We start from the raw sequence: 12,404 nt of genomic DNA on the forward strand, positions 1-12,404 counted from the left end.
TGTGTACGAATTGGATCAACATCATTTAGTTTAATAAACTAAAAGTAATATCACAAATTTAGTAAAAAGGACAATTAAGAAATTATGAAATTTCATAATTTGTTATGATCATGTTTCAAAAAATCAAAATAAGATAAAAAGAAAATTGACCAAAATATATAATTTTTTTTATCAAACTAGAATTGTGGCATAAATAAAGACACTAGTGTAGAAAAAGCTTAGGAATGAAATTAGTAGTTGGTAAAATGAATGCAAAATTAATAAATAATGCAATTGGGATGGTAAGATGTAAAATCTGAAGAAATAATGAAAACTTAGAAGTAGAGCAATAGACAAGCTTGATGACATCGAAAATTAAAAGGCTCAATAAATATGTCACGTGTCACCCTCCGAAGCCCCACCAATTTCGAAGATCTTTCTCACTTCTTCCCATCATTTGTTCGCATCATTTGAATACATGTTCAAAATTAGTATTACCGGTTACCCTCTCTCTCTCTCTCTCTCTCTCGCCTCAATCAGCAATTATCATGAGCTCATAAACTCATCTCTTGCCTTGCCATGGCGGAGCTTGAGCTCGAGGCGGTGCTGCGATTCCTGAGGGAGAACGGATTGTCGGAATCGGAATCAGCGCTGATGGAGGATGTGATGGACAAATCGGGAGCTGGCGCTTCCGAATTGGACAAGTTCGTCTTCCCGATGGCGCCTCCGCCTCCGCTGCTCAGAATTCCGTCGGCTCGGCGCCCGGAGGAGAGCTCCGATGATGAGTTCGTCAGCCTCGCTTCTTCTACTACTCAATTGTGCTCCTCTGGTATTCATTTTTTGCGGCGTTCAATTGATTCAAGTGTTGTCGCCAATTTAATGCCCCTTTTTCTGTTCAATTTAATGTGTTACTTGTTATGTTGACATTTCAATTCAATTATTGCTGCATTTGTGCTTAACAGATCAACATACGTGTATTCATATCTACAGATGTGACTGAATTGAAAAACATATTAAAATGCGATTTCCAGAATAAGTTAGTTCGTTGATTCATTAATATTAGTTGCTGAGTTTCAATATCACTAAACCCTACTGATATTCATGAATTGGCGAACCAATATTTTTTGTGATGCCAATTGATATTAATGAATCATGGAACTGCCTGAGTTCTCATTTTAATGGTGGTCTTCGGAGAACAGGACATTTCATACATATATTTTTGGGGTAGAGATAAAATGCAAACTCTAAATATTGTACAACCTCCAAACTATGATCTGGACCGTTAGAAAATGTCAATCCATGACAAATATGTATGTATTAAACTGTGGAAGCTATTCTTTCAGTAAAATTGTGATGGATCTGTTGGACTGGTTTCTATTTTTATTTTCCCAGCTTGCCATCTATTTTTAGTCATAATAAAGCCCAATTTATTAATTTAATTCCCATTGAAGTTAAGGGGAAATGAATAAATTAGGTTGTGATCCTTTTGTAATACGGAGTATGTAATTTAAGATCCTAATCAATTATGTCAGCATGTAACATAGCATTCCTCTACTGGGGAATATCCATAAACGTATAGATCTGTCTGTATACATTTATCCCATTTGTGTACATTTTGGCTGTTCCATGCCCTTAGTGTAATTTCATCCGCTTCTTGCAATCCAGAGTTTACGAACCCGTACGGGGTTCGTACGAGTCGTGCAGCTTCGCAGACCTCATCCGATGGATTGACTCAGTTTGGGACAGCTCGAGATTACCCTGATTTCGATATGCAAAATGACCTCTTCTGGTACAAGGAGAAGGACGAGGACTTTACTATGCCGACCCCCCACGCTGGAGGGGATTTTTGTGGTGATTTAAGCGAGGATAAGTTTGTAACAGCCGTGCAAGCAGGAGAGCATGTAGAGGATCAAGCTGCGTATAATTTTATATCCGTTGAGAGCATCGGTAATGTGGCAAGCCGATGCAAAAAGGACAATTTGAAGGATGAGACTTACAAAGACTATTATGAGTTGCACGATCACATTCGACTGGAACAAGGTGATATGGCCACTGGTTATATAGTTGTCTCACCTCTCTCTTACTTGCATTGACAATGGAATGGTTCGTGCAGGTATTCGAGAACAGACGGATCCACACGACAATCAATTGATGATGAACTGGACTAACGCTAACTTCTCCATCAAACAGAATTCTACTTATGATTGGGTGGACAGTTTTGATAATGACCACGACCTCGACCTCCATACTGTTCAGAAAAATAATCAGCCAAACAACAACGACGATGACTTTGACTTTACGTATGACAGAGTTATAACAGGAGAACTTCATGAGCCCCAGGTCCCGGTAAATGAAGAGAACGATACAGTTGCTGATGATGAACTCCACTTATGCGAGACAAAGGACGAAGAATTTGAGACATTTAATCTAAGAATTATACACCGGAAAAACAGGTTTGTAAGTCACTGGTTCCATTTTTTACTTCCTTTTTCGATGCTATAGGTAAATCCATAACTTTTGAGAATGCATGCCTTAATTAAATCCGAGTTTTCTCTTACAAGAATGTGATGGTATGTCAATTTTTTCATTTATTCACGACATCATCAATCTTTAATTTGCAGGTTGATTTGTAGCGTTCAGTTGTACTCATTTATTATCCCATTAACAGGACCGGGTTTGAAGAGAACAAGGAGTTTCCAATTGTGATAAATAGCATTATAGCAAGTAGATACTATGTAGCTGAATTCCTCGGATCTGCTGCGTTCAGCAAAGTAGTCCAGGCACATGATCTATACTCGGGGATGGATGTTTGCTTGAAAATCATTAAAAACGACAAGGACTTCTTCGACCAGAGCTTAGATGAGATCAAACTTCTGAAGTTTGTAAATAAGCACGACCCGGCTGATGAATGGCACATTTTACGCCTTTATGATTACTTCTACCACCAGGTATGCCTATACCGAAGTTTAGTGTCTTGTTAGACAACAAAAACTTAAATGTACATGATTCATCGTGGAGAGGTGTAGATCACAACTACCATTTGTACCCTGATCATGCCACTTTCTTTTCTCGTTGTTTAAAAATTAAGTTGTTTGATTTGATTGCATTATTAAGGTCCATATTGAATCCCAAATTATGGGACTTAAACGAGTAAGTGTGGAACAAAGAAATACAAAACTGAAAATGCTATTTATGTTAGCTTTAAATGTGTTATCATTATCGATTGTGATGGGATTTTTGTCATATATTTTGCAGTTATGTTTGATTGAACTATATACTGATTGCATTGTTTCTGTCTGCAGGAGCATCTATTTATTGTTACGGAACTTCTCAAAGCAAACTTATATGAATTTCAGAAATACAACTTCGAATCTGGTGGAGATGCCTATTTTACATTGAGTAGGCTGCAGGTTCTCTTCATTCCAAAATTCTTTTTTAAATCCTCATGTATCACTGAATTTGAAAATACTAACCTATTAAGTCCCAATTATTCGACTCATTATGTAAATACTAAGGCAGCCAATGCATTGCAGATCATAACTCAACAGTGTCTAGAGGCTCTGTCGTATCTGCATGACTTAGGAATCATTCACTGTGATCTTAAGCCCGAAAACATCCTGATAAAGAGTTACCGAAGATGTGAGATAAAAATAATCGATCTTGGCAGCAGTTGCTTTCAGAGTGACAACCTATCCCTGTACGTTCAATCTCGTTCCTATAGGGCTCCCGAGGTTATGTTAGGCCTTCCCTACGACCAAAAGATTGATCTATGGTCTGTTGGCTGCATTTTGGCCGAGCTGCATTCTGGAGAGGTACGCCATTAGCTACTTTTTTGCCATTTTTATTTTATCGTTTGTTTTCTCTGTATTTTGTGTCATTTACCTGTTTAGCATTTGCATCGAATAATCTTGTAATCGACCAGGTCCTATTTCCAAACGAAGCAGTTGTTACGCTTCTTGCGCGCATAATAGGAATCCTTGGTCCTATCGACATGGAAATGCTGCAGAACGGCCAGGAGACCAATAAGTATTTCACAGATGATCACGAACTTTATTGTTTGAACGAGGTGAGTTCACATATATCCAAGCGAAATTTTACAATAAGCTTTCTAGCCTTGTTTATCAAGAACTCCCTCCGTCCGCCGTTAAATGTCACAAGTTGACTTGGCAGGGTTTTAAAAAATGTAGTGGAAAGTGAGTTGAAAGAGTCAGTGGAATGTTAGTCCTATTTTTTTATATTAGTTTTATATTGCTACAGGAAACAAATGAGCTCGAACTTATTGTCCCCGAGGAGTCCTCGTTGGAGCATCACCTGCAGATTTCTGATTCCATTTTTGCGGACTTCTTGAAATACTTGCTTGAGATTAACCCAGCGAGACGACCTACGGCGAGAGAGGCACTACAGCACCCTTGGCTTTCCATTTCATACACTTGAAGATTTTGTGTTGAAGGTATTGCAACCACAATATATTTTTTTTTATCAACTGAAGAGGCTACTTGTATATTCTCGATACTGATTTCGTTTTGAGTGCATAGTGAAATTCTATATGATGTAAATAGATGGTTTAAAATATCTTCAGAGCCCAAAAAAATTAGGCTTTTAGAATTATTTTCCCTTTTACATTTGATATGGAAGTACAGATTAATATCAAGCTATAATCAGATCACAAGATCTGTGTGTTGTAAAGCTGTTTATATAATCTTCAAAAAATTGAAAATTTGTTCATTTACCTTTTCATTTGTGGAATCTCATTTGGATGTATGATGCAGCGTTAAATGTGATCGATTGAAGTAGTATATTTTAGAAAAGGGAAAATATTATTTTTATTATTCTGTGAGCATTGCTATAGTTTAATGCATGTTTAGCATTATTTATATTTTATACATTTAGTTTTATTATAATACTTTAATTGTTATTGAGATTTTTATTTTATTTTATAATTTTCATAAAAATTAAGGTTCGATTTATTCTTTTTTCTTTATAACATTAAATAAATGAATAAAATGATACATCAAGCTTCGATTTTTAATAGTAGTAGTAGTTATTGTTAATTATGGAGCCTGAAAGGTATTAATTGAGGTCTGAGGACAATATATTTCCTACTATATCCTTGATTTATTCTCTTAGAATATACTATTTTCTTACGATATGTGTTTCCTAATGTGACTAGAATTAACGTTCTTTATTTGGCTTATAAATAGAGGCTATCCATTATCATAGGATTCATCGTGAAAATTGTATGGTGAAATCTTAAGCTTTACATCGCTCCTAGTATTAGATACACATCCTATAAATAATTTCTCGTGTTTTTCTTTCGTGATTTTCTGTATTTATTTTCCAACAGTTATTACCCCTCTTGATTGGAGCGGTAACCTCTAATTCCTCTTTGAGCCTCCGATCCAGGATACACATAATTTACATCTTCTATCATGCTACTAGTTATACGGAGCTAGTTGTCAATTTACCAAGTGGCTAACCCCGAGTAACCATAGTCTGGCCATGGATTTTCCAAACATGCATCTCACCCAACATGGGGAGGGACTCTCTCAAAGGACACACTCAAAACTCACTTCTAATTTATTACAAATGATGCAAAAGAGCCTATTTATAGATGTGGAGGTTGGATGATGAAAAGTCACTCAAACTAGGGTTAGAATATGAAAAGACACACAAAATAATTCAAAATCCTGCCTTTTGGAGTTTTCCCGAACACAAAACGCATTGTCGAGCATTGTCATGCATCATAATGCCCGCCCACGCAAACTTTCTGGAGTCTTTGTTACTTGACTGCACGGCTTTCGTAAAATGACCATTACTTCCTCATCCGGACTCCGATTGAGGTGTGCAAAGTACTCACGCGAAGCTCCTTCCACGATGAAGACATTGGTGGTCTTTAAAGATCATTTGGACTTCAACTTGATAGGCAGATTAACGTCTGAAACAGGCCGTAGCTCCGGTTTGGCTCATCATATGTTTTCACTTTTCATTCTCTTGGTTTGACGCTTCCCGGACTCACATATTTAATTCTACAAATAATGAAAATTAAAAATAGATATGAAATTGGATTATAATTAAGATAATTAAGATGAAATGAAATGTACTCTCTCGGTCTCACACACTATTCCAAGTGAAACATTTTTTTTTTCTGAAGTCTCACTCTAAAGTATACAAACATTACTTTCTCTATATTTTTTTGGTTTAATTGTATTCTCTCTCCACTTGAATAATAAAATAACACTCCATAAAATCACGTATTGAATACGAAATGCTATATGTAGAGTGAAATGAAGATAGTACCCCTTCTGTCCCATTAGAAATGAAACATTTTCCTTTTTGGCTTGTCCCATTAAAAATGAAATGTTTCTAAAAATGGAAATAATATTCTCTACTTTTTCTTCTCTCTTACTTTACTCTCTCTTCATTAACTCACAAAACAACACTGCATAAAATCATGTGCCGAAAAGCAAATGTTGCATATTTAATGGAATGAAGGGAGTATAAGTTGTGAATAACTTTTGGTTCGATCTGGAGTACAGACTAATTGAAATTTAAGAGCACTCCCAATGGCGACGGCGAAAATCCGGCGATTTTTCGCCGGATATCGCCGACTTATCGCCGGCCATTGGGAGGAATCCGGCGATTTTTCGGCGAAATTCCTACCGATTTTATGCCAAGCGGCGTTTTAACGCCGGGCTATCGCCGGATCATCGCCGGCCACTGTGGGGAGCTGTTCGGCGATTTTTCGGCGATGATCAATTTTTTTTTTTTTTTTTTTCCTCAACGGTCATATTCTAATTTCCACCCCTATAAATATTTCATCCTCTTCCTCCATTCATCACCCACAAACTTCATTCACACAAATTTTCAATCTTTTTTCTCTCCATCTTTATTAAATGAGTTCTGATTCATCGTCTCGTGCTCAGTCCGACGAGGAAATATCACATTCTTCTTCCGAAGAAGAGGTACCTCCCGCTCCCACCGGATGGGATGTAGCGGGTTTCGCCAACAACCCAATCAACAAGAATATCTCCCGCTACATACAAAGCGAGATCGCTCGAATGCAGCAGCCACCCCCCCAACGGCCAATCCGCCGGCGGCGCCGATACATCCCTCGCAACCACACTGGTGTGCACGATCGGCTGTTCGCCGATTATTTCGCGGAGGAACCACGTTATCCGGCAGATGTATTTCGTCGCCGGTTCAGAATGCGCCGCTCCCTCTTCCTGCGCATTGTTAATGCGTTGTCCGCGCGTTACCCCGAGTTCCGGCTCCAGCGAGACGCAGCAGGGAAGCCCGGACTATCGCCCCTATAGAAATGCACTGTTGCCATCCGGCAGTTGGCATACGGAGGGTCCGCCGACATGTTCGATGAGTATCTGCAATGCGGCGAGACGACTGGCAACGAGTGCCTGAAGAATTTCTGTCAGGGCGTGCGAGAGATATTTGGGGAGCACTACCTTCGCTCGCCGGACGCCGCTGACTGCCAGTTCTTACTGGATTGGCACTGGAGGACCCACGGCTTTCCGGGGATGCTCGGCAGCATCGACTGTATGCACTGGCAGTGGAAGAACTGCCCAACCGCGTGGCGAGGCCAGTTCACTACCGGCTACAAAGGTACGCATCCCACCATCATTCTTGAAGCCGTTGCCGACCAACGGCTTTGGATTTGGCATGCTTATTTTGGTATAGCCGGGTCGAACAACGACCTAAATGTTCTCAATTCCTCGCCCCTTTTCAACGAGCGGATCAACGGGTTAGGCCCCTCCATCGAATTCACGGCCAATGGCAATGTGCATAACATGGGGTACTACCTGGCTGACGGCATCTATCCGCAATGGCCCGTGTTTCTGAAGACGATCAGATGCCCACTCGGAGATAGAAGAAGGTATTTTGCCCGAGCGCAAGAGTCTGCGCGCAAGGATGTGGAGAGGGCATTTGGGGTGCTCCAATCGCGATTTGCACTGGTAAAGGGCCCGACGCGCTTTTTCTACCAGGGGGATATTGCCGATATCATGTATGCGTGCATCATCATGCATAACATGATCATCGATGATGAACACGAAGGCGTCCTCGACGTCACCAACGACCCAAGTGTTGCATCATCGAGTCACGGTGTCTCAACCGAGTCCGCCCGCCAGGGTGTACCGCACAACGAACATGAACGGTTCCAGGCGTTCATGGACATACACCAGAAGGAGGCCCATCAAGCACTACAACACGATATCATCGAAGAATTGTGGGCAAATAGAAACCGCGCCCACCGCCCTTGAATTTTTTTTTCTTTTTTTTTCCATTCGTGTACTTTTTTTTTTTTTTTAATTTTCTTCGTTGTAATGTGTACCCGTGTTTAATACAACGAACTTTATTACTATTATTTGTTTTATCTTATAAATTAAATAAGCTAGCTTTATTATATATAAAAATAAAACAATTAAATTAGTGATGATGTAAAAATGAAATGTTGAGTTAGGGAGAAATAAGGGAGAAACCATTGCAGAGGTTGGCTAAAAGTTGGCTAAAAACTGGGGATAAATTTTGGTACTGATGTGGCGCTGATGTGGCAGGAGTTAGGAAGAAATAAGGGAGTTTATCTCCAAACCATTGGGAATGCTCTAAGCTTGCTATGATATGAAAGGAATAATGATGCAGTAGAATTTTAGCCTGATTTGAAGAGTTTTGCCTAATTCACTGGCTAGCAATGCCCTTACAAATATTTATAGACATGTCAGATGCCCTTTTCTGCACTAAAAGTGCAAAAAGTGTAAAAGAAGTGGCATTTTATTGGTGTAATTGTTCCTTTCAATAATTATAGTACTATTGTTTTTTCAAAAATTATCTAATATTGTTGGCAACAGTACGTATGGCGGTGGCGTCCCACCGTAGCCACCACCGGACAGTGACAGCTTAATCGGATTGTAGTGTCTGCTTCCCATTTGAATTTACAAAGAAAATAAGATTATAAATACTAAAAAAAAGATTATACATTAAAATCAAGGTACATATTTTATTGATATGCAACAATGATTATGATGGCATGACTTTTCTGTTAGATGCGGTACTATTTAAAACAACTTTTGTGTTGTTTTTTTAATACTAGTATTATTTATTAAAGCATCAAAATGTATTTGTTTTCTAGGATGAATTTAACCAAAACGAACAGCTATAAACGTTAGAACTTAGAACTATATTACCGAAGCTTTTATTGATGTTTTGTTTGCAAAAAGTTAATTATCAAAAAAAATAATTTTATTTTCAATTTTGATCCGTATGTCAAAATTATTATTATTATTATTATTATTATTATTATTATTATTATTATTATTATTATTATTATTATTATTATTATTATTATTATTATTATTATTATTATTTCTGTTTATAAAAAAGTTTTCATCATTTATTTTCTCTCTTTATTTCATAGATAAAATTATTTATGGTAAACACGTGGTTGCTATATGAATTGTTTAGTTTAACCGCATCTCATCCTTTCGGCGAGGCTCTTTAAAAATTAAAAAAATGTGGCTACATAAATTCTGGCCATGTGATAGACCAAAAGTAAGCATGTGGCTTTATATGAAATTATAGATTATCTACTACTCACACTCATGGCATTATTACAAAGAGTACCGTTTTCTTATCCGGTGTAAGAGCATCCGCAATGGTTGGCTAGCGACCGGCTAGTCGATTCGTCGCGCTAGCCGATCGGCTAGCCGAACCATTGCAGCCGGCGAGAGCGAAATCGGCGAGCGGATCGGCGTGGGCTGGCCGATCGCTCGTCGCTGGCCGAAGCGCTGGCCGATCGGCTAGCCGCCATTGTGGCGGCCCGATCGGCCAGCGCCGATTTTTGATTTTTTTTTTTTTTTTTTAAAACCTATATAAACGCGATTTTCGTTTCATTTTCATTTGCACCACTTGTTTTAACGAGTTTTCTCTCTCTCTAACTTTCTGTACAAGAGCATCATCGAGCGATGAGTAACGCGGGTGGTAGCGGTGGTGGTAGTGGTGGGGATCTTGAGGAGTACGAACGGAGGATGAACGAGGCTATGGATGCCTACATGAACCGCGGGATGGAGCGGTACATGCGTATGGTGGAACAGCAGGCGATACCTCGCCCTCCACGAGTTGTCCACCACCGAGCAGTGATTGATCGGGATCACGTAGCTGCACATCAGCGGCTGTACGACGACTACTTTTCAGAGAACCCGCGGTTTCCCGCCAACATGTTCCGGCGGCGTTTTAGAATGCGCAGGGAGTTGTTTATGCGCATCGTTGGCGCATTAGAGCGTCGATATCTGTGTTTCCGCTTCACGCACGATGCGGCTGGCAGACCCGGCCACACCCCTATTCAAAAGTGCACGGCGACAATCAGGCAGTTGGCCTACGGAGGCGCGGCAGACATGTGGGATGAGTACCTCCACATCGGGGAGTCGTCAGCCCTGAGATGTCTGTAGGATTTCTGTGGGGGCGTGATCAGCATTTTCGGTGAGCAGTACCTTCGAAGCCCTACTCCCGAAGATTGTCAGAATTTGATGCAGATGCACGGGGAGAAGCATGGGTTCACCGGGATGTTAGGCAGCATAGATTGTATGCATTGGGAGTGGAAGAACTGTCCGACTGCCTGGAAGGGGGCCTACACGACCGGCTACAAGTCAAAGAACCCCACGATAATCCTCGAGGCCGTAGCTGATTACCGGTTGTGGATCTGGCATGCGTATTTTGGGGTAGCCGGGTCGAACAACGACCTCAACGTCCTGAACTCGTCTCCCCTCTTCAACGAGAAGTGCCAGGGCGTCGGTCCAGCCGTCTTATTTGTGGCCAACGGCAACCGGCATGATATGGGCTACTACTTGGCGGATGAGATATACCCTCGGTGGCCGGTCTTTGTGAAGAGGATCCGACAAACAAGTGATGAAAAGAAGGCCTACTTTGCGCAACGACAGGAGTCGGCGCGCAAGGACGTGGAGCGCGCATTTGGTGTGCTCCAGTCTCGATGGACGGCAATTAAGGGTCCAACGCGTTTGTGGGATGTCGGATGCTTTTCCCAGATAATGTACGCCTGCATTATCCTTCACAACATGATCGTCGAAGACGAAGGCGTACAACTGACTAGTTGGGTCAGTGACGATGAAGCCGCTCCAAGCCACGGAACGGCCACCCCTAGTGTACGACGTGGGGTACCTCTCGATGAAGCCGGCCGCCTTCAGGAATTTGCCAACATGCGTCAAGTGGATGCTCATATTCAACTCCAAAAGGATATAATTGAAGAGTTGTGGGCACGGAGGATTGCACGGCGATAGTTTTTTTTCTTTATTATGCATGTAATTTTTTTTTATCTATGTAACTTTTTTAAATGCAATTAATGAATTTTCCCGTATATGTGTCGTAAATTTAATTCCGTATTTTAATCGTAATTTTAATTCCGTAAATGTAGTATATTTTGAATTATTTTTATTGCGGCTGGCCTATGGCTGACCTAAATCTGATGTGGCAGGTGGTTTTTTTAGTGTTGCTGACGTGGCAGGGGAGAGAATGGCTGGCCTAAGCACCATTGCGGATGCTCTAACTATAACTACTCCCTTCGTCCCAAAAAAAATATCACATTTGTGGGATGACACGTAATTTTAAGAGGTTTTATTTTATGTATTAAATGGAGAGAAAAAAATATTATTTTTATATTCATATGAGAGAGAATTTTTTTCAAAAATGAAAATGTGACATTTTTTGTGGGACAAACTAAAAAGGAAAGTGTGATATCTTTTGTAGATAAGAGGAAGTATTATTACTCCCTCTGTCTCGCTTAAGATGACACGTTTTCCTTTTTAGTTTGTCCCAATTAACATGACACATTTCCTTTTTTAGAAATTTTCTTTCTTCAATTAATACACTCAATCACTTTTTCTCTCTCTTATTAAAATATTCATCTTTCTTTAACTCTCTACTTTAATACTAACACCAAACTTTTCTCTCTTCAATTAAACACTTTAACTAATAATTCCTGAAATCCCGTGCTGGCTAACCAATGTGTCATCTTAGCCGGGACGGAGTAAGTATTATTATTTTTATTATACATGAACTTTTTTGAAACAGCAAATCATGTTCCAAAAGCTGTAGGTTGTCAACAATTGGTTCAAGTACACTGCGGTCTTTCTACGATATAACTACTTTTCAGCTTTTTGGATATGAAATGGTCAATTTTTTTATCACTAAATTCAGTCGAAAGCTTCCTTCAAATCTTCTACTCATGTTCGGTCGCACAATAAAAATCACATTTTCTATTCAATTTGTCTCACAATAAAAGTCTTATTTAAATAATCTTACTTCACTCACATTATATTATAAAACCAATACTCCATCCGTCCACGAAAAATAGGACATATTTGTCATTTTTTGTTATCCACGAAAATATAGCCATTCAAAAAAGGAAA

General features: G+C 39.7%; 1 protein-coding gene across 1 annotated transcript; it reads left to right on the forward strand.

Moving 5' to 3' along the window:
* Positions 1–410: 410 nt before the first annotated feature.
* Positions 411–4,704, forward strand: LOC125191067 (Protein kinase superfamily protein). Its single transcript, XM_048088527.2, has 8 exons — positions 411–808; positions 1,645–2,019; positions 2,093–2,432; positions 2,648–2,927; positions 3,282–3,389; positions 3,513–3,791; positions 3,902–4,045; positions 4,237–4,704. The coding sequence occupies exons 1-8, from the start codon at positions 559–561 to the stop codon at positions 4,411–4,413; spliced, it is 1,953 nt and encodes a 650-aa protein (XP_047944484.2). The 5' UTR covers positions 411–558; the 3' UTR covers positions 4,414–4,704.
* The last annotated feature ends 7,700 nt before the right edge of the window (positions 4,705–12,404 follow it).

The sequence above is a fragment of the Salvia hispanica genome, chromosome 5 (genome assembly GCF_029641045.1).
Source record: "Salvia hispanica isolate PSC_SH4W2 chromosome 5, Shi_PSC_v1, whole genome shotgun sequence".
In the NCBI taxonomy this organism is placed as follows: Eukaryota; Viridiplantae; Streptophyta; class Magnoliopsida; order Lamiales; family Lamiaceae; genus Salvia; species Salvia hispanica.

Bases quoted from the DNA above. Each gene is read 5' to 3' on its own strand.
- LOC125191067 (XM_048088527.2), top strand. From the start codon at position 559: ATGGCGGAGCTTGAGCTCGAGGCGGTGCTGCGATTCCTGAGGGAGAAC. The intron at 809-1,644 runs GTATTCATTTTT...CTTGCAATCCAG, and splicing joins TACTCAATTGTGCTCCTCTG to AGTTTACGAACCCGTACGGG. The intron at 2,928-3,281 runs GTATGCCTATAC...TTCTGTCTGCAG, and splicing joins ATGATTACTTCTACCACCAG to GAGCATCTATTTATTGTTAC.